General features: G+C 40.1%; 1 protein-coding gene across 4 annotated transcripts in view; it reads left to right on the top strand.

Annotated features, from left to right (window-relative positions):
• Positions 1–2,402: 2,402 nt before the first annotated feature.
• TFDP1 (transcription factor Dp-1) overlaps positions 2,403–26,522 on the top strand; it is a 46,150-nt gene continuing 22,030 nt past the window's right edge. For 2 of the 4 annotated variants that reach the window (XM_065627082.1, XM_065627079.1), the window contains exons 1-3: positions 3,046–3,156; positions 4,009–4,093; positions 16,774–16,840. In XM_065627082.1, coding sequence (XP_065483154.1) covers positions 4,082–4,093; positions 16,774–16,840 — 79 coding nt within the window. In that variant the 5' untranslated portion in view covers positions 3,046–3,156; positions 4,009–4,081. Of the gene's footprint in view, positions 2,503–3,045; positions 3,157–3,893; positions 3,915–4,008; positions 4,094–16,773; positions 16,841–26,522 lie in introns of those variants that run through there. The other 2 variants (XM_065627080.1, XM_065627081.1) reach the window with 2 other exon arrangements.

The raw sequence follows: 26,522 nt of genomic DNA, 5'->3' as shown, positions 1-26,522 counted from the left end.
CAGAAAACAGTTCTTAAAGCCTTAAAAATGCCTGAGAAAGGTGAGCTCAGAGATAGGCTTAAGTTTTTTTCCATAGGTACAAATCCTTCAAATCAGTTGTGAACAACCCTCTGCTAAAGAAACCCAAACCAACGCCTGAGAGTGGGTATGCTTGGACAATTAACAATGTGTCAAAATAAACACTAGCAAACCAGGACATCCCTTCTCATATGTGCTTGTTCAGGTGTCTCGCAGGAAGGTTGGGGCAAAGAGAGGGTCACAGGGAAGCACGAGCAGCACAGCAAGATTAGGGGACAAGTATAACTAGAAGAATTAGAGTCATTAAAAAGGTGGTCTTCATCACTGTTTCTTTACTGCCTAGAATGAAAAAGCATCAGCTGATGTTTGCAGAGCAGCTGTATAGTTTTCAAAAGGAGGTAGCGGTGTAAGGTTCATATTCTGTCCTTTGACACTGATCCTCCCTTCTGAAAGCTAGTGTAGTTATCCTAGTCCCTACACATCACAGTTGCTAATGAATTATTTTCTATTTTTTTATTCATAAGTTTCTGCCAATTTTGATTTGTAATAGAGAAGGTAGGTGGTTTCCCTTCAACCTGAGACTTTTTCAAAATGGCACTAGGACCATTTTGAAAAAACAGAAGAGGCAATGCTTTGTGTCTGAGTGCAGTCATGCAATTCTACCTGTTTTCCTTTTCTGTAGTCCCTTCTTCGCCCTGGGACAGAAATACCCTTTGAGGGTGCATCTCTGGAAGCTGCAGGAGCTTGGGGTAGGTGGGATAGTGCAACAGTTCTTACTACAAGAATTAACATAAAAGGGGGGGGTGCAGGCAAGGACTTGAGATACAGAGACTGTTTAAATCCACAAGCAGTGTATATATGACTCGCAAGGTAGAGAGCAGCAGCATCAACTACAGGAGATAATGTATTTTAGGAAGCATTTTTTCTGCAGCTGGCTTGGGGTGCTTAATGCTTTTCGTGTGTGAAAGTTCTTGCCTCTTTCTGAAAAGTTATAAGCAGCCGTAAACATATTTTCATTAACATCTTCTTTCTTTGATGTCCACTGCCATCAAGCTTAGTTGCGAAGAACTGAAGCAATGGGGTAATAATAGTTGTTATCAGAACAGGCTACTGCACCAGCAGCTATGGAACCCCAGAGCAGCAAGCGGGAGGTTACTGTGAATGAAAAACTTCAAATATTGCTATTTATAAAGAAAATGAGGGTAGCTAGTGCTTCCTCATTATTATAAACAACTCCCTCGATGTCTTAACAAAAAAAAAAAAAGGATAAAAGTGACTAAATGTGAGGCTACTCAGCTTACGCCCTGCATCTTTTCCAGCATGTGTGCTAGATTGTTCTGCTCTGCTGCTGTATAGTGGCTGTGCTGATTGTGCGTTCTGTTCCCAAGCAGCCTTCTTTCCCAGGCATGATCAGGAAGCAGCGCGGTTTTAGAGGAAGAATAAACCTTTGACTTCCTGCTCCCCTCTCTATGGTGTTATGAGCAGCCTTGCACCACACAGGCTTGGTATCGTGTGCAGAAGTGTCTGCAGCCCCCCCCCCCCATCAACTAAGTCTTACATCTACTGCTGCAAGAAATTCAGCTTTTGAGGTATAAGCCTTTGACTTTGTGCTGCAGTTTCCACCACTGTAGCTCAGCCTGTATAGCCCCACTACCGGGTGCTGAAAGGTTTTTGCCAAGAATTACATCATTCTTGTATAATTACATCACACAGCCCTAGCTAACACACACCATTTGGGTGGCTGCTGTATGCAGCTAGCGTATGCACAGGTTTCACAGACGGGAGGTGTCACAAACCGTTGAGTGCCGAATTTTTGAGTGCAGGTCTGGCCTAATTCAAGCTTCAGAGCAGCAGCCGCCTAGCAGAAAACTTTCACTTGGATTACTAAAAAATCCTAGTTTTAGCACGGATCACTGCAAGCGAGCTTGCTCAAGTAACGGCTGGACAAAACGTGAGGAGGAAGCACCGGCAGGATGTTGTGGCAACGAACCGCACCGCCCTGCCCCGCCAGCACCCGCGCCCCCAGAAGCCCCGCTCAGCGGCAAGGGCACCAACGGCTCGGGCTCGCTCCTCTGCCGCAAGGCGGGCCGGCCGGCGGCGAGGCCGAGCAGGGCGGCGCTCCCCGCGGCGGCGAGGCCGAGGCGCGGGCCCGTGTCCCGCAGCCACCAGGGCGCGGAGGATCCCGGCGCCTTCCCGCCCTCTCACGCCGCTGCGCGGGAAGCGGCTCGCGCCCGCGCGCCGCCGACCACGTGCTCGGCGGCGGCAGCCGGGGGCCGAAGAGCAATCTCGCGCCGAAGCTTCCCGCGCGCTCGCCGCCAGCGCCGCAGGGCGGGGAGTCGGAAGGCGCGAAAATCCCGCGCATGCTCCCTCCGCCCATGGAGCGGCGGGCGGTTGGCTTAGCCCGCTCCGCGTGTGCCCGTGCAAGGCACGCTACACCCCCGTGACGTCAGCGCGCAGCGTCACGCCGGTGGGACGCACAAAAGTGTAAGTTTCAATTTTTTTTTTTTTCCCTGCCAACGGGGGAGGAAAAAAAAAAAAAAAAAAGAGGAAAGAGCGGCGGGGTCGCGCGCGCGCGGGGCCCGCGTAGGGGCCGCTGCCCGCGCGCCCGCCCGCCCCCCGCCGCCTCTTCACACCCCCCGTCCCCCGGCGCGGGCCCCTCGGTCGGGGCGCGGGCCGGGGCAGCGGCGGCGGGCAGGTGTGCGGGGCCGCGGGCGGGCGGGCAAGGCCGGGCGGCCAGCGAGGGCGGCTGGGCGGGAGCCCGCCAGGCTGGCGACCGGCGGGCGCAGAGGCGGGCTGGGAAGTGACAGCCCGCCGGGCGAGCCCCCTTCCCCCCGCACCCTCCGCCCCGGAGCGCGGGGAGGGGGGCGGTCCCTGACGGCCCCTTCCCCTCCCCCCACCCCGCCCGAGCTGCCGTTGGGGCCGTTGCTCTCCCGCCGCCTCCCCCCGCGCCGGCTCCCTCCTCCCCTGCCCCCTCCCGCCGGGCTCGCCAGGCCCGCGCGCGCCGCCGCACATGTGCAGTCGGGCGCCTCCGCAGCAGCGCGGCGGCGGGCGGGGGGTGCTCCCGCTCCGCGCTCCGGGTCCCTGTCTGGGGGCGGCGGCGGGGGATGGAGCCGGCTCTCTTTGCCTTCGGCCGCTCAGGTGCGGGCAGCCCGGGCCGGCCTGCGGTGGGAGGAGGATGGGGAGCGGCGGGAGGGATAGGATGGAGGAAGGCGGGGGGGGTGGGAGTGCGCCGCGGGGCGCTGCTGCCGCCGGCGGGGCGAGGGGGCTGGGGCCGGGGTGGACCCGCTTCCCCCGCCGCCACTTCCCCCTGATCGCCGGCGGTGCCGCCTGACGCGCGGGCGCGTCCCCCCCTTCGTCGTGCCCCCGCCGCCTCTGAGGCGATTAGCGTGGCCCCTCGCTGCCGAGGGGAGGCGGCGCGGGGCTTAGGGCTTTCCCCGGGCGGTGAGGCCCTGGTCGGGGGGCGGGTGGGCGCTGGGTGCCCGAGGCGCGGTGGCGACTGCCAGTCTGTGCCTCTCGGTGCAACCGAGGCCCGCCCGCCTGCGAGGAGGAGAAGGGGGGGGGGGGTTGCAAGGCCCCGGTGGGGAGCTGGTCCCCGAGGCCTACTTGTGCCAGCTGCTGGAAATGGGGGTGGGGAGGAGGAGGCCAAGGGAGGGATCTCTTCCCTCGCCGCTTCTCCCCGCGCCCTGCTCTGCGGTGTTGCAAGGGGCGCAGCTGGACAGGGACCGGCCCGGCGTGGGCTGCCCGCTGCCCCGCCGCGATCGGGGACGGGCTGGGGGAAGGGCGCTCCCGCCAAGGGAGAGCTCACGGCCCTGAGCGGGTGGGGCGGGGGGGAAGGGGGATTAGGGCCTGAATTGGTGATGACAGAAAACTTTTTAAACCGCTTTTTTTAAAAAAAAGTAAATTGCATTTTGTGGTATTGAATAACTCCAGTTGTAACAACTTTCCCTCTTTTCATTTTTATAGCTGATGATGTCTTTGCTTGCTTTCTAGAAAATAGCGTCGTTGTCTCTGTGTCCTGCAGCCGTCAAGATTTTAAGAGGACCGATTTCTAGTCTTTGGTAACATGGCAAAAGATGTAAGTATGTTTGTAGCACACTGTGTGTGGAAGCATAGCTCATAGAATATTTTTGGTTTTGTTAACAAAAGCAAACCAGGTCATGCTTTATAATAGCTGTCATTAATGAATATGTGAAACTTACTATATCTACATTGTACATCAAGCCTAGGCTATGTCTCCCTGTGGATGTAACAGCATAAAACAGCTTCAGATCTGCAGCCATTTTTTCAGAGTAATTAATCTTAAGAATTCACCATGCTTATAAAAGCACTTGGGCCATTGGCATTATGCATATTCACGCTGAAAACTAAACCAGCTTGGCTTTGAATTGAATTTAAAAAACCCCAGCAAATACTGTTCAGATGACAGGGTTGTCATTGACTAACGTTGTCAACTGGCATTGCCTTTCTTGTGTTCAAGGAGGTAGCATATATTCAAAGAAGTGAAGATGGTTCAGTGTCCATATTTGTTCGTTTTTTTGTCTCTTGGCTACCAAAAGATGCTAGTTAGTGTCTGTAAAAACAGGCTTTGGGGACTTTCATCATAGACTTCCATTACCATTGATGTTAAGGTTAGTGGTTTTGAGTCTGTGGCCTACCTCTTGAATCGTGTTTGCTCTTTACCTATTCCAGTACTTTAAAAAAACAAAATTTCAATCATTCTGCATTGAAGATGTAATTCACTGTTAATACCTAATATAATTGGGCTTTCACATTCCCTTATTGAAAACAGGACAAGATACCACTCTGTATTCAAATTAGAGCCCCCCAAAACAACAGCATGCAAGCTAAAGAAAAGAGATACAATTCAAATTTGTAAACAGCAGGTTGCAATCTAGTATGGGCTGTTGTAGTTTTTAAATAGTGAGAATTTCCATGAAATAGTGATTGGCTTAACAAATTAATACTGTAGAGAGTTTCAGTAATTTGGCAGCAAGTGAAAAACATAATGTGTGGAGAAGCAACCAGAAATACGTAGTCACTTAAAGCTTGCCTGGAAGAGATAAGGGTGGCCAAGTATGTTACAGATAGCAGAGTTCAGGGAATGAAAGGCCATATAAGCGGGAAGAAAATGAAAGAGAAATGTTAGACTAGGAGATGAAGCAGTTTGAAGTAATTGAGATACTAAAGTGTGTTTAATATTAGATTTTGGGAGATCAACTAAGTGAAGAAATGCTAGCACCTGGAAATACAGATGAATATCCTAGAAGATCTAAAGGAGCAGAATGAGAATAAAACATTTCAGAAAGAACCTAATTTTTGAAAGACCTAGCTTATTCTAGAAAAGACAGTGGTTAAGGGGGGAATAACATACATGATAATAAATTTCAGAAATGGTAGAAGGTGCTACAGATAGAAAAATAAATTGTTTTCAGTATCTTTGTTACAAGAATTAGTAAGCTATGTTTGGAAAAATGAAAATCTAAGTCAGGTTTTAGGTACAATTTTAAGTGTACTTGAGCACCGGAACAGGGTAGCTAGAAAAGGTATAAAATCCTAATTGAAGGATTGTCTAACCTGTTCTTAAAAACCTCTACACATACTTAATCCTGCCTCAGGGAAGAAAGATGAACTGCTTACCTTTTTGCAGACTCTTACATATCCACCATTACACGATGTCTAAAATGTGTAGGGAATGCTGGGAAATTTTAAATTTCCAACTCTGATTATGGATCCTACTAGGTTTGATTTAATGTTAGAAAATACAGATGCTAGTTGGTGAAAACCTTTTTGATTTTCAGAAGGGAAGAGAATGATTTGCACATTTTTTGTCCAAATTCCAAGTTATTTTTTGTAGTGAAACAGTGGAATTAATCGTGACAGAGACAGTATTGCCAAGTTTCTGAGCATTGAATCTTTGAAGGCCTGTAATGCTGTAGATTTAAACATTCTGACATGGAAATATTGCTGTGATTAATGGCTTGTGGTTCTGCCATGTCACCTATGAAATGCAGTAACTGCCTGTGAGATGTAGTGGTGAAGAAGATGGCATAGCTGATGAGTGCTCCCACCCCTTCCTTCCCTTTTTCTCAGCAGAGCTGAGATGGCTAAACTGTGGTAAGGTCTTGTGCTGCTACCATGCTGAGTCTGGGCTGCTGGTGGCATTTACGTGGCCAAGAGTGCGTCAGTGTGCTCCATCCAGCCTGGGAACGCGGGCTCGCTGGGCGTCCTGTCCTGCTTGCTGCTGCTGGGGCCAGCACTGGCTCTGGTGACAGGGAAGCCGCAGCCCTGGGCCAGGGCGCCACAAGATAACATGCTCCTACTTAACCCCTCCTCCCACCTGCTGCAGGAGGGCGCTTCTCTTTTCCTTCTGTTGCTCACTTCCAGCTCTTCTTCTGATACCTCTTTATAAAAAATATAGTTTGAAAAGACCTGTTTGGAAAGTCAAATACTTGTATAACTTTGCAGACAGAGACTCTACTGGATAATTGAACAAGTAGGGAGCACAATGGAGAATACTGGCAAACTCAAATGTTTTTTATAAAGGATTAAATAATTACAAAAGTACTGATCAGGTAAGCTGGCAAGATAATGCTTATGAGCTATTAGACACAAGCCTAAATTCTGTTAAATATTACTTCAAAATGTATCGCTCTAATGCTTTTCAGAGTGTACAAGAAGGAGAAAATAAGTAACAATGCATTGATTTTTTTGTTTTGTTTTTGTTTTTACAAAATAATTTCATTTCACTGGCAGCGGTCAGCAATTAGGACACATTAATGTGTAGCACCTTAATTAAGAACTTGCAGGTGGACTTAAAGAGCATAATCACAAGTACTGTTATAGCTGGGTAAGCTGCAAAATAATAATGGAAAAAGAGAATTACTAGCTTGTGAAGGCTGAAGTATCTGTAGATATATCAGTTTATTTTTTTGAAAGCTATTATATAAAGGGTATAGGATCTGGAATGCCATAAATATAAAGGGGAAGGAAGGAGCAAACTCGTTTTCCAGTGTGATCTGGTAATAGTAATGAGCATAGCCAGTTTTGGTTTTATGTAAGTGAGCATTGTGCAGAGCTGATAAGCAATTCTAACAGGATCAGGCAGATTGGCCGTGGAATATCACATTCAGTTCAGAAGATCTTAGTTACTAGACTTTACTTTTTGTGTAATTTAAAGAAACAATTGAAAAAACGTTTGGATGAGAGAACGCCAGTTGCAGGATCTCAAGTACTTGTGTACCTTGGGAGCTTGTCAGAGGCTGAATGACAAGTTGAGATCAGTACAGCTGGATACAGTTTGACACGTATGTTCGTGCCATATGGGAAGTTTCTTGGTCTGAGACACAGATAGTCATCGCATGCAGAGAACCTCCAGAAACTCCAGCATAGCCAGTATTCCTCTTTCTGTTTAATCAGTGTTGTCCTCTAAGACTTTGCTGAGTCTACTGTAAACTCTTCCACTTACAGATGTGGCACCTTCCAGGCAGGAGTTGGAGGAGCCAAACATATGCACCAAGGTCCTCGGCTGACTTGTGCTGCTCACTGCCTTCATGGGATTAATGGTTTAGTGGGGCCAGTTCCCTAAGTGAAATGATGACCTGTCCTTCCTTGGCATGCTTAAAACTAGGCAGCATGCAGCATACAAAGAGTGCCAATTACTGTAGCAAGAAAGTAAATTTCTTAATTTTTTTGTCTTCCAATTCCCAGTATAAGAATGAGGACTACTTGCTGGCCACTTCTATGTTTAGCTATATATTAGAATGATCTGTAAATTAAGCCGATAAATACTTTTTAGTAATAATGGTTAATATACTTTCCTTGTCTAAATTAGCGGTTTCTATAGTGCAGCTGAAGATCCAACTTGTGATATGACCCTGGTTCTCCTCTCATTTCTGTTGGAAATGAACTTCCGAGGCCCCTCAGACAGCCGTAAAGAAAAGAGAAGCTTGCGGCTCTTTAAGACAGTCTATAAACAGAAGAGAAGCAGCAGGAGTCACTTGCAGGAGCTGGGTCTAGTAGAGGGAATAGTCCAGTGCATGGTGTTACAGCGAGTACTGAGGAGAAAGGGAACTAGACAAAAGGAATGAGTAAGATTCCTTCTGATTTCAAAAATTACATATATTGAAATATGCTAAATACATAAATGAAATACTCTAGATAGTAGCCGTTGCTTATTGTTTCAGTTGTTCACCATTGCATGGACTGTTTTAAGACATTTAAAAAAATAATTGTTCTTGAAGAACGTGCAGTAGAAAACGGATCTGGTGTTCCACAAACATTTTAAACTGACACAACACTGCTAGCCTTCAGAATTTTTCACAGACTAAAATATCTTGAGAGCTCTTTGTCTGGAAAGCTCATGCATTTTACTGTTTCATATGTTGCTGACAGTGGCATTTGCTTTAGAACCACTGGTTCTAAAGTTAGATTTTTTAAATTTTTTTTTTTTTGGTCTACTGTTGTCTTTTGCTTGAATTACTTTATGAGGGATTTTTCTCTTGATCTTTAGTTTACATAAAACTTACCGTATCTCTTCCATATTTCATGGTGCTTTTATTAATCTCATTCAGTAGTAGCTGTGGCCCATGTATCTAACTTTGCAAAGGAAGCTTTGTGCACATGTGTAAATCTGAGGACACCATGTAAGAAGTTCTTCCTGCACAAAGTTCAACACCTGATCTGACAATACTGTCTAAGAGATCTAGAGATGGAGGAATTAAGTTTGATATTTCATTTTAATTGAGTATTCAGGATACATTCAGGTATGTAGTTTAATTCAATGAATTTATTTCATAGTATTACTTAATAAATATTTTGATCAAAGGATAATTTGAAAAAAAAATACCACACAGCAAACTAGTTTCTTACAACAACTTTATTGGATAGGTCAATAGGTCTGCTAGATTTGGGGAAAGAAGTAGATCTGTGCATATGTATAGTAATTTTGCCAGAACACCACAAAAGTTGTACTTTTTAATAGCTTTCATGTGGTGCTTCTACATCAATCTTGAGCAAGTCTTTGTGGTCTGAAAAAGTTACGTTTGGGATGGAATGAAAAAAAAAAGAGCCTAATGGTAGTAGGAAGAAGGTGTATTTTGGATCTTTTTTTACATGATGCACTTTCAATGTCTAGAAAGTATTGAAAAGCCTTCAAAACATTTTTTAGACTTTAAAAAAAATATCAGCATGTGTTTCTCCTTTTATGTTTATTTTTGGTTATGTACTGGGAATTTTAGTGAGACAGACTACGGAAGTGAAGTCTTTGGTAGATCTCAAGTGGTTCATGCACCTTTTTTGATAGCATCTTAGTTCAGTGACTTCTCAATAGCTTGATCTATTTCTGTTTGCCTTTAGTGAGTTCTAATGTGTTCAGAAGTTTGCAAGCTGAAGATCAAATAATATGAAATTAGGTCTTCTAAAAAGGCATCTCAGTCTGGGATTTCGAGTGGTGTTAACATTTTTTTAAATATGCTTTTTAGAAGAAGGCAGAAGGAAATTGATCTTTAAGCTCTTCTTTTTCCATGACAAATACACAATAAGAGTTTCCTTTTTTTTGTATATTGGTTTGTATTTATAGGGCAGAAAATAGCAGCTCAGAAGTTGCCTGTCACCTTGCCAATTTATTTGTGTAACTAAAGCATTTTCCTGTAGCTTTCGAGTGTTAAACTTCTTTATTAATTGTGTGTCTCATTTAATGGTAGTGGCTTTATATAGATACATATTTGTAGTATTACTGAGTAAATACAGTGCACTGACAACATGCTAAACAAAAATACAGCTTTTATAAGTTAAGTTACACTAGGGACCGCTCATTTTAGTGTTTGCGTTTGCTTGCATGGATATCACTTAATGGAGATTTATTGTGGCTAATAAGAAGTGGGAAGAAAAATGGACCAATCTCTGATAAACATTCTCTATGCTGAAGTGGTTCTTAGATAGCAGACAACTTGATTTTAAAGATTGACAGTGGTCCATATCCCCAAAAATGCTGCTGGCTACTTGTGTTGCGTTACATCAATGTTTGCTAAGCATCCCACTATTACATTAATAGTTACACAGACTAGCCTGAAAATTATGTTATGGGCTGCTGTAGCCTTACAATACACTGATAAGGAGGCTTGTGAGACAAATGGTTTTGGAAGGAGTCCTGTTTAACATTACTTGTTGATTTCTGCCATGGTTAAGATGCTGTTGAACAAACTGCTCTAAAGATTTGATTTGGCTAGAAAAACAAAAGCCTATTTAGGTCAAATCTAGAATGGCACCAGGAGCTAGTTGTGGAAGTGGCTGCTGCTTGTACCTCTCTGTGTATGAGTATTTAGTCTAGGAGGACACAAACAATGATTCTATTTTCCAATTTAGTCCATGGGGTCCAAGTGGCAAACCAGTGCTTCGGTCCTACTCAGCCTAGGAATCTTGAAATCAGTTTTGCTTCATTCTTACAGCTTCACAGTTAGTTTTGGGGAATATCAGCTTTAAATTTTGCCGAGATTGTATCACTTGGGCAATTGAATTATTGTAAGAAACATCCCAGTATAATTTAAACTCCTGTGGTATTTTTTGTCTGTGTGACTCCTTAGACTGGACCACTATTTGACTCATTCTTCATCTATGATTCAGTTTTTGCTGAATTTTAGATGCGTTGTTCTATTTAGAAGAAACATCCAAGAAAGCAAATGGTCTTGACATTCAGCAATAAGACCACCTCAGATGACATTCTGTATATACGCAGCATCCAATATGTGTGCAGTGTCAGTGGAGCCTACATTCAGGCCAAAGATGAACAATGCTTAACTGAGCGACTAATCTGTATTTAGTTTTTATCTTCACAATTCTGTGTGATCCAGGTCTTTAATATCTAGTGCTTTGACTATGCCTTGCTAGTTAAGGTGTTAATAATTCAATGTACTTTTTGGAAAGCTCATTTCTATGGTATAGCTCATTGCTGAGTGATTGACAAACACATTGATCTTGAAGATGCTGCCATGAACTGAAGATGTGGTATGGTATCTTTCAGAAGAAATTAAAATAACCCATCTGAGAATTTTGCAGGATCAGACTCCTGTAGCCTGGCTTTAAAAGTTCTTTTCTGTTTATACAGCAAGGAATAGTTCTTACTGACTTCATTTGCAAAATGAAATTCAAGTGTTTTAAATTTAAGAGCTTTCTTTTCTTTCCTGCAATTCTCTACTTCTTATCTTAATTGTGTTTTCATTTCTGTGAAAAATGAATTGGATGTCCTGTAAAAATACCATCCTATATTAACATGATGATTCATTCCCAGAGCATGTTTGCTCTGGTCCCTGAATGAACTGAGTCCAATGGGAAAAATCATGTATTATGATCTTGTTACAAATTACATTTGCGTATGGATAGGGGTGAAAGAAGAATTAAGGTTGTTTAAGTAGCGTTGTTTCTGGTTATAAGCTTTTATCCACTTTGTAGCTATGCTAATTTTCTGTTGTGTGTGTTTGCTGCTTACTGATATTAAAATAAGGCAAACAAAATAACCCTACATTGTCAGTGAAGTGGGGCATAGTAAAATCGCATGGCATAGGGCCTTTACATTTATTGCCTACTCTTAAGCAGTAAAATGACTAGGGGATTGTCATGCTGTGTGGATCAAGTTAGGTGCAGTTTGCACAAGATATGTGGCTCTTTGCTAGCAGGCTTTGCAAATGCCCCTCGACAACAGAGGCATCCTCCCGGCCGTTGACAAGCTCTGGGAGGGAATAAATGTACTCTAACGGGAATACTTTTCCTTCCCAATTTCTCCATTTTCTGGTCCCGTCTTTACTACTACTTACCAGATTTGTTTTGGATTTCTCAGTCTGAGTCCCAGTTTATTTACCTTCAATCATAGTTTAGACTAGATTGTATTTACTTTCGCAGTTCCTTTTTTCTTCTCCTCACAGGATCCAATCTCCTTGTCCTGTTAAGGCTCTTTTAGGTTTTCATCAGTTCTGTTGCCCGTACTTTTCCAGTGACTCCCAGTTTCTCGACCTCAACTCTTAATCTGCCGTCTTCCATCTGATATTCTAGCTCACTTTTTCCCAGCCAGTCCCGAAATTGTCTGCTTGTTTTTCTACATGTCCCATGCCAACTCCTGTTCTTTAACCAGTGTTGTATATTTTGCATCCCTTTCTCTTGTTTCAGGCGCAGCTCTGTGCCTCAATCTAAGGGACTTAATCCACTATTAGCAATTGAAAATTTCTATTCTGAGAAATACCTTTTAACAAATACCTCTGTTTTCATTTATCTCTACCCTTTTTGCTGTTCTTTCAGCTCTTTTTCAGGGAGTATATTTAAAATGGGCTCATTACGTAAAAGCAAGATAGAAGAGATATTGCTGTGGCACGAAAACACTCTTGTGTTCCCTGTGTTTACTTATCTTGGAGTGTTGGAGGGACCTTACTTTCCGGTTAAAGCTGACAGACATAGCATGTGTACTTGTTCAGTCTCGTTTTAGTCAAACTTCTTGGTTGTGCTTTTATAGGTTCCTTGTACTGCAGTACAAATTCAGCCTGAATATTTTCTGTTTAGTTTAAAGGTTTAGTGAATAGTTTTATGCCAATTTTTATTAAGAAATTGAGTTGCAAATCTGGAAAGCTGTGGAAGAAATAGTACTTTTATTGTAAGGGTGATGAGTTTCTAGTGCATAATGTCAGAGACCACAAATATTAACTTGTTATATACAAAATTATTCGTTAATAGTCTGCACTAAGAGATTTTTTTTTAATAAGTGAAATTCACTGCATTTTTAACAAATTTTGTTTCATATTAACTTTAGTCCTGACAAAAAGATATTTCCCAATTTACTGATTTTTCAGGCTGAGGGCACTTAAAAGTGCTTTTCAGCTTTTACTTGTAAAGAAAACAAAAATAGACTTCCCAGTCCTTATGATTGATGGTTATCTCATAGCAGGCCAATGCTAACTTCAGTTGAATTTTTGATATGTTTAGCCTGTCACTTGATTTCTTAAGCATTCCGAATGATATGATAAGACAAAGCCTTGATTATGGTTGGAGTCTCTACTCCAGTATAACTTCCACAGTTAAAATTACCAGATTTACTAATTTGTCCAGTGGTTTTTAACCTTCCTCTGATCTGTGAAAAGGAGATCTTAGTTTCTGACATTTTAGATGCTATGTTGAGTGTCACAAGGTGTTTTTTTAAATCATCGTTGATTTTGTTGAAATGTGTAAAGTATAAAGGGTGTATCTGTTGCCTGTTTAGGACACTAGGAGTTTATGTAGCCATAGAGAAGAATACATAGCCAAAATGTCTCTTTGAAGAGGAAAGCAATGCTAAATTGTGAAATTGCACAAACTTATAAAGCTTTCAGAATAGAATATTAAGAGCATGATATTATTTCAAGCAGCCCTGGTATTATCATCGAAGGAAGTAATGAACTTGAAATTCGAGAATCAAGATAAGAAAATGCGGAATATGAAAAAATTACATTATCAGCTGGAAAAAAAAAATTAAAATACCTTGTTACAAGTAGCTTGATAAGGCCTGAAAACTATATGTATTTTCCCATCAGAAAATAGAATTTCCTTGATATCTAAACCTTCCTTGGCAGATGGTTAGTTTTCCATTGAGAAAATTCAGGTACTTGCTGTTCTGCTTTTCTCTTTCTGTTGATGTGGTGTTGCTTTTTGTTTGTTTGTTTGTTCATTGTGAATGTGTAACTATGATATACCTAAAGGAAGCTATGGTCACATTTTCCTCTGTTTCTTTTGGGCCCTGCACTGTGCTAGATAGGTTATGGAGAAGTAATCCTGGTCCCTCCTCCAAAATAATCTGGCTTGACAAAGAGTTACAATTTCTTTGAAATGCATACTGAGAGATTTTTTTGCCTAGTATTTCCCTTTTAGAACAAAGACACCAGAATTTTGTATGAGATGGAAGTTTTGCTTTTCAGTTCTGTTTTGCCAAAAGCTCATATGTGTGACTTTGAGGAGACTCAAAACTAGTGATAAATTTTGATAACTTTAGAATTAAATAGTGTATCTAGAAGCATGAAGAGCATACTGAGGCTGGAGTCACAGAATTTTCTCTAGAAATCAGTTTTCATGATGAGTAATAGCAGCTGGAGGTGCTGTTTTCTGTGAGATTTGGTAGTATTCTTTCCAGGTAGTTTTCTTGGAGTATTTCCTAGGCATGCTCTTATGAATGAGTTGAATGTTTACCAGTCATTTTAACTACTAGAGCTGAGCCTTCAGTAAGACACTGGAATGGGAAGGTGGTGCAACTGCTGTACTCCTTGTCGGTGTCGTGGTTCCTGAGGGGATTCTTCTTGTTCAGTAGTTGCCATTCTCTGAGTTTTCCCAAATTTTTGATTAAATGCAGTGTTTTTCCCAAATGTTCTTCATCTTAGTGATTTGTGTAATTTTAGTCACACAAAAGCATGGACCAGGGCATGTAGCACTAACTTGATGCTTTGTAATGCTAGATTAGATTGCGATTTTTGGAGTTGCCTGTTAGTTATATTAATATTCTTCACTGTGTAGTTTAATTATATAGAAGAAAACTTGAATATAATGAGATTATTTGATGCTAAGATAAGGTGGTTGATTGAATACTTAAGGATAAGATGAATTAATAGAAATGGTTGTATTGCAGACCATTCTGGTTTAAAAAAATAGGAAGAGACCAATAAGTAATTGATTACTGAGTTGTCTAACTTGCTAATTTCTGAAATAATGTTTGCATTTAATACTTCAATTTGTTGATTATCACAGCTTAAATATTTGGGTTTGGATTATGACTGTTACTGATGTGAACTCGATGCAAGTTTGCTTTTGCATATTAAACTGATGTATGGATTGAATAAAAATTATTAAATTCCCATGCTGTAAAATGAAAGGCATTACAGATTAAACCAGACATTTTCTTGGCAGTCCACTAATCAATATATTAAATGTCTTCCTAGTCTCATTGGTATTTATTTGATTCTCATAGAAAAGAGAATTTGCAGGAAGCCTTAAGTATGAACCCCTTCTTTCTACTGTTGAATAGGAAATGAAGTAGTGCATTTAAAGAAATTATGAGAATGAGACTGCACTTTCTGTGTGGTTTAACACTCCTGTTGTGAAATTGAGGTGGAATGGGAGTATAATGTAACACTTACCTAAAAATTCATCTTTGTATAACACGTAGGGTTCCAGTGTTCTGGAATGTCATATTGCCATAGAATGTAGCTCTGGTAACATCTTTGTAGCTCTAAGAATATCTTTGTACATGATACTGATTTCATGTTGATAAGTATACCTTACCTGATATAGTGTGTTGCCCTTTTGAATTATGCAGTAAGTGTGATGAAGAGTTAGGCTTATAAGAAGCTCTGGTGTCTGGGAATAGGGCAGTACAGCTGTCATTTGTGCAAGTGGAACTTTGAATCCCTACTGTGGGCAAGATGAAGAACAGGCAGCATTTGTATTCTGGTAAGTTGATGCAGTCTCCCTAAAACAATGCTATTTTATTACTTTTGGGGTGAAAATTAGGAGAATGGAGGACAGAACTACCCCAGGCTCTTCATTCTACCCATCAGTTCCATTGTTCCCTCATTTAAGCTTTCTTTGTGTCACCAGGTCCTCATTGCTGCCATACTATTACAGGCCACTGCTCTTTATGCTTCCCATAGCAAAATTTCTCTTCTGCTTACTCGCCAGCCTGTCCCCAGTGCTCGGTCATCTTCTTTTCTCCCCTCCCCTTTCACTGAGGAGAGAAAGTCTCCCGTTTTTTCAAGTTCCCTGTCTGTCTTAGGAAATCATTGCTGTCATACACCTGTATAGTAAAAGCACCACAGCATCCTCTAGTGGCTCGGTTTGCTGAACTTCTGGCACATCATATGTAGGGCTCTTCAGGTAGGTTTCTCAAGGAAAAGCTTTGCTGCTGGCTGAAAGCAAACCACTTCATCGTCTCTTGAAGATTTGCAGTAGCCTGCAAATACTGGCTATGCACAAAATGCAGCGAGGGACTTTTCAGCCTCTCTGACACCACATGCTAAATTATGGTTAAGTACAAGTGTTGACTTTCTTGCTGTTCCTTCTAAATGGAAACAGTCTTTGTGTCCCGTGTTTGGTTTTTTTTTCAGAACTGTTTTGTCTGGAGATACCAAGGAATTACTGCATGGAGTGTTTTCTATCCAAAAATTAATAGTATTTAAAAAAAAAAAAAAACCAACTTATACTGTGAGCTTTCTCAAAGGATGGTGATTATAAACTTGTATATAATCCTATAGCTCTTTCACTTTAGACCTTTATATTCTTATCTTTAAAAATACTTAATTGAAAAGCTCAAGGTGTTTCTTCTTAATGCCTTTTTGTCGGATTAAAATGGCTCAAGGCACTCTACCACTTATGCTTTTTTTGCTATAATGTTAACTTCTGTGGTGGGTAAAGAGTATCTACACAGAGAAAGGTGTAGTCGAAAGTGTCAGTGGTTTTAACTAGAAGGCTATTGAGCTGTCTGTTAAAACAGTACATGTATACTGTAAGAGCTTAGGACACAAAATAGCAAGGCGGTTGTAAACTTTTTCTGCTTGTGTTTTAAGAATATGTTAGTTGTTAAATCAAGAATTTAATGTTTGGCAAATACTATGCCACAAACAGTGCCATTACATAGTGGCAGGTTTGTGACAAAATGTGAGCAGTAGCAGCAGAGACTTCTGGTATGATTTCTGTCATCTTTAACAATAAAAGTCTGTCTGTCTTTGTAAATTTAATAAAAGTTGCTTTCTTTAACAGGCTGGACTAATTGAAGCCAATGGAGAGCTTAAGGTGTTCATAGACCAAAACCTAAGTCCTGGAAAAGGTAAGAACACAATTTTTAGTAAGACTCTCCATTTCTTCGTTTTTAGTTATGCTTATTACTGGCTTTAACCTGCTTTCTTAGCATAGTTTTTTTGTAAAGCTTTTCTTAAATTATATCTTATATAATCAGCAAGCAAACTGGAGATTTTCTGTGGTTTATCATTGTCTCTAAATGGCATGCGAAGTTCAGTGATGGTTTGTCATCCCATATGTGATCTTCTCTTAGTATAGCTTGTTTTTAAGTATAAAGGCCAGGATGGTCTAAAACATCTTTTGGGGCCCTGTATTTTACCAAATGGGGAAAATGCAGGAGTGTAGCACTTTAAAATGGGTTACGACAGTTTTTATGATAGTGCATCCACACTAGTGCAAGCCTATCTGAAATAATATTTTGAGCATAACTGTTTGGGACTTGCAAATAATGGCTGTGCATGTATGATAGTGCAATGTAATCAAGCAATTTAATAAAACACAGGCTATAAGCTTGAATTCAATATATAAGCTCAAAACCTGAGAATATCTAAACATCTGGGGAGTTGTGTGCTGTACTTTACAATAGCATAGTTGGGGAGAAAAAACAGGAGCACCACTAAGTTCCAGTCGCCTGCAGTTCCAGACAGCTATATGATATAACCTGTTCTGTAAACTGGTTTTGCTGTATGTGAAAATTAGATTCATGTTCCCTGTATTCTTAGGGGAAGGCTGTTTCCATAGTGAGAATGTAGAACTACTCTCTGACTTTCAGTTAAGCGTATTTTGCCAGTTCATGCATTTTGCTGGTGGCAGTGTTATTTTTCAGCCTAATAGTTTTCTCCAGTGTGTTTACCTACTCTTTATAAATAACAATTGTGTATCTTTAACAATCTTTAGTTTGACAGGCCAACTGGCTATTGTTTCCTAGATTCCTCATCAGATGAGCTCTTTGTCCTCTGGATTTTCCTTAGGGTCGTTCTTTGAGCCTGTTTGATTGCTTTCATCAACTTTAATGAACAGTGACCAAAAGTAGTATATATGACTTCAAGTGAAGCATCAGTGGTATTTGTATGGAGCTATCAGTAATTTTTCTGTGCAAGGTCACATTTCGTTCACAGCCGTCTCACAACAGATTTTGGTGAAATGGCCCTTTTCCTTTATTGCTTCCAAATGAGGATGGTCTGGTTTATTCCTGTGTGTGACAGATGGTGTGCTTTGATAGGCTATACTAAGTAGGGTGAAATTTATTAGGTCAGAGTCACCTACTTGTCTGATGTTCTTGTAAACCTCACTGTTGACAAATCTATGGTCTTTATGCATTGTTGGATTACACTAGTGCTCCCAGATTAACCTGTAGTCCAGTTCAGGTGAACTCCATTAGTATTCTTGCTCTAGTCTTTTATATACCATTTCAGGAAACCCCTGCAAGAATTTATTTTCGCAACTTGCAGAACTTCTAATTTCTGTCACCATCAATTTAACTAACAATTTTTCTAGGTACATCAAGTATTTCAATGGAATCTCAATAGCCTCTCTCTTTGACCTTCTTTTGTCTAAAAATATACATTGCTTTACAAAAGGGGGCTGTCTGATTAATCTGCCATAATGTACTTGATGGAGAAGGCACTAAGAGTTGAATAACTGATCCACTTATTAACTGATCCATGTGTCACACGCTCCTGGACAAAAAAAGTGTGCGGGTAGATTACCTGATCCTTAAGAGCTATAGCATTTTCCCTACCCTCTGTGGGCAATAAAACAGATGTTTTTGTCTGGGACATTTTACACCCACGTAGCATCTGTGTCTAGACCTTGTTACAGTCAGTGGTGAACTAGTCAAAACAGCGCAGTCTAGACAGCAAGAATTGGAAATGTGAATCTTCCATTATTATGTAGCTCTTAAAGTAGAACTGGGCAAAACAGAGGCCATTTCATTGCTTGTAGAATTTCTCAAATAAATTCAAGTGATTAAATAGTTTATTGTAGGCTTGCAACTCCTCCGGTTTTATTCTCTATGAATACCACCATGAATAAAACATGCAAACTAAGCTATCCTCAGTTAATTTTTGCACCTTACTGCTGTTAAGGGAGTTTTGTAAAGTTAATGGACTGCAGCTAATTCTTAATATTGAGAAGAAACTGTTTCTCTTGTCTCGATTGTTTTACATTTCTTGCCTCTAACTTGTTTGTGTTTTATATGCGGGCTCTGTTGTCTTAATCAGAGCTTAAAATAACATATTTTGTCACTAAAATATTCAGATATGCATCAGAATTAATTCACTAAAGTAGTACTTATTTTCTTTTGCCACTTTTTAATAATGTTTAGGTGTTTGTCCAGACTTTAAATGTTGCAATTTTAGATGTGACTACTCCATACAAAAGTACTAGGTGCTTTCAAAAAGTAGCTGTCTGCTTTACATACCATTGTATCTGTGGTGATGAGGAACAATGCATACACAGACAGAGACGCACAGACACAGAGTTCTTGTTAGCAGCGAGAGCAGAGCCAGGCAGAGCTGAGCTGACTTTTGTTAACAGTTCTCAATTTACAGGTTTACAGATACAGGCCTGGACCAAGAGGTTAGACAGGATGTTTTTTCAAAAAAATATTATTCCAAACATACTACACTCACGTTGTGACTGTTTTCAGTCATGTTCCCATGCATATCTTGTGGGCGGCATTCTGACCCACTCATGCACACGCCCAGGCCCAACATTCACACATCATACATATGGGGGCAGTTTTCTGACCCGAGGTATCATTCTCACTGTCCTGGGCTATCACGCCTTACACTCATTAAAAACATACTTCTGTATAACCTGTCCAAGGTCCTTTTACTGGAACCGCACATCCTGCCATTCTCATGATATCAAAAAGTCTAGTCCTCTGATGTCTTGCTAGATTTGTGCTAAATTTCTCGTTATTTCAAAATGAAGAGGATTCAGTCCATAGCAATAGATAAAAACACAGAGTCAGTTTTCTACAGGGTAGCAGTTTATCCGGTGTACTTCTTAGGATGAATTGAAGGATGTCAGGAAAGAATGTTTCTATTCTTCTCTCGTGGTCATCATTAAAAGTGGTTTTTTACTCCCCCCGATCCCTCCTTCAAATTTGTGTTTCTTAAAAGGAAGAAGTCTTTTCTGGAAATTGCGAGGCAATCAAACTAAAAGTTTGAGAATACGTTGCATTATTGATATGGGATCAAATCTCCTTACTGTGTCAGTTGAGTGGTTTGCTTAGCCCAATCTGCTAATGCAAGAATCTGACTACTTGTTGAAGTTCATTCCCTTTACAGTTTCACAGCACTCGAGGTCATTGGATTAATAATATTGGAGGGTGCATTCCAGCAACTTTGAGAGATATAGCAAATTAAGAATGCCACCTCAACAACGAAGTTGGGAGAACTTGCTTCATTTTCCACATGTTGCCAGCTAGGTGTGAAAGGAGGCATCAGAGAAGTAAAGGTATTACGGGAGTAGTAGAGGACAAAAAATTACTTATCAGCTGGGTTATAAGAACATGCGTGCAAAAACGTGATTTGGGAGAAAGAGAGCAGAATATTTTTCTTAAAAGGGTTCTGTAACGTGTCACCAAAGGTCTATAAGGTGAGTACGGGACTAAGTAGTAAGTATATGAATCAACTATGAAAGATAAGCAAAGGTTGATCCTTCTGGCCAAAACAAGTTATTATGCAACAGCTCTTACAGCCTGAACAGCTTCTGCTGCACAGAATAGCCTGTGAATGGACTTCTGTAAATTTTCAGTCTGGACTGGCAGAAGTCTGGGAACCGCGAATAGGTCATTTTTAGACTGAGTTTTGTTAGGGTATGTAGCTGTTGTTTCTTAGATAAATAATGAAAAGGGGGTATCAATCGTCTTGTGATGTTGAAGTTATGTTGCACATAATCTTGCTCAAAAAGTCCTAAAGCTGTAGAATCTGGGAGAGAGAGGATGTGTTAGGGAATTATCTCTATATGCAAGTCCTGTCCTTACATGTATTTCCTGATTATCCGCTAATATGAACTGCCAGAAACAGATTGCCAACCTAGACAGATTTTTTACTTCAGTCTAATTCAGTTTGGAGAGACTGGTCTCAACCATGAACTCCAGATTAGGATTTTTGTTTTTAAACAGAGAGTGACTTTATTTAAGAAAATAGTAAAAAAAAAAAAAAAAAAGTTTATAATTTGTAATGCATGTAATTTTGACTAAATTGGTCACGGACATAAAAAATACCATTCTAGAAAATGCTCTAAAAAAGTCTTTCTTCAAAAACATCTTTAGTGTGGAATAAGAGGGTAACAGTCTTTATATGTGGTTTAAATGAGCTGGAAGGTTGTACTTCCTCCAGTGTTCGTGCAACCGCCAAAATAGGTTGAGTGTAAATTCACCTGTTGTTCTCTGATACCCCTGTGCATTTCCATTAGTGGAGTGTAACAGCGTATTTAGCCCTGAAGAAACAGTGTTCCATGGGGCTGCTCGAGCAAGATGCAGGTATTCCCTTATATTAAGTTGATGCCATTAGCACTGCTCACCAGAGAAGTATCTTCTCTCTGCCTGCTTTTGTTACATCAATACAGAGAATTTAGTCTAGAATGCTAATTCTTACAGCTGAATCTTGGGAAAGCATCAGTGAAGCAACACACCATTTCTATCAACCCATTTGATATAAGGCTGTATTAATTCCTAGATCTTACAAACATTTCAGGAAAAAATACTATCTAGTTAGCTTTTCTTCTTGATGCAAATATGTATGTTTGAGATAAATTTGTTTCCTGTTTGAGTATGTGCCAGTCCTTACATGAGGAAACTTAGGTAATGCAGATTTTCAGTGTGTTTGGCTCTGAGGTGGTGCTGCTGAAAAGCTCTAACTTCTGAAAGGACATGGGGTATGACATTTACATCTTAGTGCAGCTTTCCTGTTAAGTGCAATGTCTGCTGAGTCTGTAGTCTGGTAGGGTTTAAGTGGCATAAATGCCCAGATTTGGTCTAGAGTGGTTTGGTACAAGTCTGACTGTGGAAGGTTTGGTGTACTTGGTAACCAGGAAGATGATTTTCTGATACAGCTGTACAGGACAGAAGTAGCAATGTAATGTGCAGAGAGTGAGAAGCGAGGATTTTTGTTTCAGGAGATCCTGAGCAATGCCAGATGGTTTTAAAATGTAGCTTTGTGAGTCAGTTAGCATGCACAGCAAAAGGTAGCTGTATATCCAGGTGTCCTCTCACTGATGAAATCTCATGAAGCTGCTTGGTTTTAATATCTGCCACATGCCCTGCGCCGTTGTATTTACTGTCAGCTTCAATTGTGACATTGTGGAGGAATGCTAAATCCCATTGGAAGCAGTTGTGAGTTTCCTTGGCTTGTTCCAAAAAATCCAGTTGCAGTTTTTCCCTAGTGCCTCAGTTGCTGAGAACATCACTACACAGGGCCCTTTCTTTTGCTTGTTACCCTAGATTCAGTAATGTGTTTTGTAGAAATTGTGCCTAAATCGATCCTAGTAAACCCTCAAATTTTAATCAGAAGGAACATTTATAAAAATTTCAAAGGTCAAGTGGTGAAAGAATGTAAGGGCACCCAAATTGTGATTTATAACTCTATTGCTTTTCTGGCAATCATAAAAAGAAAACATTGCTTTATCAAAGGCAGAGTAAGGGAGCAGTTTAATTGTGGAGTAAAATTCCAAGTTGATGGTAATTGTTTACTTCTTGCATACCTTGGTTACGAGGGAAGGATAATCTCATTTGGATAGTTTACCTCTTGTTTTAGTTTCTTTCCATTCTGGGATTAAAAAAAAATAAAATGTGTTGATTCCTAGCGTTGTTTTGGTGTATCCACTAGCTAACAGCTTAAACGTGAAATTGCTAAAATTCACTCTGAAGATGGACTTTGAGTGATAATTATAATGAGAATTAATTTTGAGGATTAGAAAATACGTGTGGGTTGGAGGGATGGAAAGAATTTTGAATAGTCACTGAACCAGGAAAACTTCCTTATGAGTTTGTGTCTTCTAATAGTTACTAGGCAATGAATTTTAGAGACTTACAAGTTTGCTGTTCAGGGAGGTTGCATTTTGAAGAAAACTGCCACTTTCTGGTCCCTTGTTATAGTCAAATTAGTGTTGATGTATAAGTGTTAGATAGAACACCGTTGAATAAGAAATTATCTGTTTCAGATGAGTGCAAGGGAAAAGATAACTGATGATATTTAATATTGTATTGATATTGTATTGAAATTAAAGCTCTTAAATTAATTTTAAAATTACTGAGAAAGAAAATTTGGATCTTCTGTCATGCCAGTAGATGGCACTATTGGTGTGTGACCAGAAAATATTTGTTAGAAGATGTCTTTAGCTCCTTTCATCTCTTACACTTTAAACTATGGTTTCACATTTTATGGACATAAAGAACTTCAGTTTTGTTTTTATTTCAGATTTGGTAATAGAAAAAAATTGAGGTCAAATATGTACATTTTTACGGTGTATTGAGACTCTAACATTTCAACAATGCCTAACTGTAAGATTATCTTGTTCTTTTTATTTATGTGACAAGAAACTTCTGCAGTGTAATGTTATTGTTAATTCTATTTGCAAAATCAAACTCTTCCTGATTTTTGGCAGTGAGTGGAATTGTTCCTCTGGAACAGAAGTAGAGATCTATTTCAAAGCCCATGATTCATACTTCAGCAAACAGATGTCTGTACATCGGTTATGAAATGCTTGTGTATTATTGCAGGTGAGGTAATTCCAAGCAATTATTATTATTATCTAAAGTCAAGCTCAAGAAGTAAAACTGTTGCAAATAGGAATGGTATTTGGAAAAGTCTAAAAAGACTTCTTAAAATTCTAAAGGCACACTACACAATTTACTAGTCATATCTAAGGATGATAAGAATCATAACTTTTATACATATTCTTTGTTTATACATACTCTTATACATATGCTTTTATACATATTCTGCATATTTATGTAATCTGATAATCTAATCAAATTGATGCTGTTGTGGTAAAGAGTGATTCTTCTCCTAGGTGATGTGGCCTGGATAAAAGGCACTTTAAATGGCACCTTTAAACTAATGTTTTGATCTTAGCTATGTCTTCAAGGCTCCTCTTATATGTGGAAGAAAGCAAGGGTTCAAGCTTAGTGATTTAGGGTTGGTTTTGTAAAGCAAAATGCACTGAAAACACTGTTAACAGTTTTGAGGGAATTGCTTGGCATTTGATTTCCTATTAGCTGTGGAAGTTTCTGTGGTAGCAGAGAAGCCGTGTGAAAGTGGGCAACTGAAACTTTCAAGTGCGTGGGATAAAATGCTCTGAGGCATATTGCTGTCAGCTTTATTGACAGAAACCCAAAAAATGGATAGAATGGTAATTATGATTAATGACAGATGGTTTAGATGTAGCTCATCTTGTAAGTCTTGCATTTTGTATATGTATATTTTTTTCATACTGGAAACAAATGTATTGCCTTGAACAGAATTTTAAAAAAAAGAAGTTGGAAAGCTTCTATAAACCTCCAGTTCTGAATTATTTCTAACTATAGTTTACCTTTCTGTTTGCAGGAGATGCAGATGCTTTGCTCTTAATTTACTAGGGAGGAAGGTACTGCTAATAGCATACTGAGCTCTCAGCTGCACTTAAAGACTAGTTTTAGTTTGCATTTTGTTATTCAGGGTTTTGTCTATTGTAAGCAGTTGGTTTGATGGACAGGTTTGGAGCTGGAATTAGCTTTGTCTGTATTTGCTTTACAAAATGGTGACAGTATGGAATTTTGCTAGTGGTGTTGGTGTAGAATTCCCTATTCTTCTCCTGCTATCTCTTTAGACAACAACAACAACAAAAATCCACATATGGAAGACTGCCAAAACTGAATCTACAACATTTTCCAGATAATTGTAATTTTCATGTGATCATATATCAGTCATTTGCATCTCAAGCAGTACAGGTACTCTGACTTTGTATAAATTCTATTCCTATGAACTTGTTTTTTTAAATTCCCAAAATAAGGATTGCAGTATTCCAGATGGCACTGGGCCTTCTCAGAGTGACAATCGCAGTGGAATCTTCTGTCTGTGTCACTTCATTAAATCTTGTTCATGGAAGGTTTCACTGGTCTTTTTCAGTCTCCTGAAACAGACCCATTGGGCTCTTCAACTGATACCCTCTTAGTTATGAGTTTATCAGGTTGTTGATAGCACTGATATCTTTTTGAGAGCCTAAGTCATATTTGAACTGTATTCAGACTGGCTTAATAATATTGCTGCCTTCGAGTTATATAGCTTTTGTTAAGCTATATACCAACTGCTCTGTTAAAACCATCAATTTCAAAGCTTATGTAATTAAGAGAAAATGTTTGTAGAGTTCGTAAGAGTGGTTATAAGCAGTTGTACTGCAAAATGTCATCTGCAAGGTTAGTTTTCTTTAGGCTTTTCTTAAAATAACCCTTTGCTCAACTGCTAACCTTTGATCACGTATTTACTTACAAACTGGTCTGCTGGATGGAGGTTGGTTGAGATTGTTGTAGGAGAGGGTAGGAGTTACTTCACATTCTGACAAACCACTCTCTTCTCATTGTGCATATTCTTTTGGGGGTCGTAATAATCAAGAAGGTGCTTGCAAAATGAACTTTTTACCAAATCCAGTTCCACCATATACAATATTGCTTCTATGCTAGAAGACAGACTGATGAGTCTCTGTTTGAAACTGTGTTATCAGGAAACTGACTTGTTTTTCTGTTTCCTGTTGTTGTTGTGTCACTTCTGTTGGTCTTTCTGGCAAGTAAAGAAAACATATATACAGATTACACCAGAAGATGAATGAGATTTCTGCTCCTGAGGCAAGGAGTACCTCAGCCCAACCTCTTTGATTTGAAATACAAAAGTCACTACTGTTTCATGAACTGGAGCAGTCAACTTTTAGAGAGATCTACTGCTTTGTCTGCAGGGGGTGCTCCTTTCCCTAATTTTAGATGTACTGTGTGTTTTGCTGTGACATCTCAAGTCATTTAAGATGTTCATAATGGGCTGTATTGCTAGTCTGTCTTAGTGCTAAAATTCTGCAAGAGAATCTTTCCTTTTGGCAAAACTCTTTTGAGTTTGTTTTCATATGTAAGCAAAGGCCCAGTTAAAGAGTTCTCCCCTAAATGCAATCAATAACCAAAGAAGGCTATTTACCACATACTCTGAATTAAGAGAGCGCTTACCTGAAACTGTTCGTAGGCAGATAAATAATAGATTTTGTTAAAAGGTGCTGCTGGTCTTGCTGGGCAAGTTTTATACAGCATTACTGCTTGATCGCATCTGTATCATTATCTTCTGTTTGGAGGCATTCCGGAATTTCATGGTGATGAAGTTCCACTTCCCTTTAGGTTTAATGATTGCTTATAAGTTGCTAAGACTAGTCTCCCAAACTAGTGTTTGGGAGACTGAGAATTGAAGCAGAAGTTATGTATTTCTGTATATTTTTTTCCTGCTTTACATGGCCTTTTCCCATGATTTTTTGAAATCTTTAGGAGAAGAAGAAAAAAAAGAAGTGTCAGGAACTAGCAGTATTAATAATGTGTTTGTTTTGAAAAGGAAGAAGAGCTGGTGCCAGGGAAGTTGTTTGCAAACTTGTGGTTTAATTTTTGCATGCTACTATGCACACCATATGTTGGCCACAAAGTACAGGATTATTTGGATTGCAGTGATTGCTGTAAGAATAACAGTAATTAA

This window comes from Caloenas nicobarica, chromosome 1, assembly GCF_036013445.1.
Source record: "Caloenas nicobarica isolate bCalNic1 chromosome 1, bCalNic1.hap1, whole genome shotgun sequence".
NCBI classification, from domain to species: Eukaryota; Metazoa; Chordata; class Aves; order Columbiformes; family Columbidae; genus Caloenas; species Caloenas nicobarica.
This window is presented reverse-complemented; position numbering and strand designations above follow the sequence as displayed.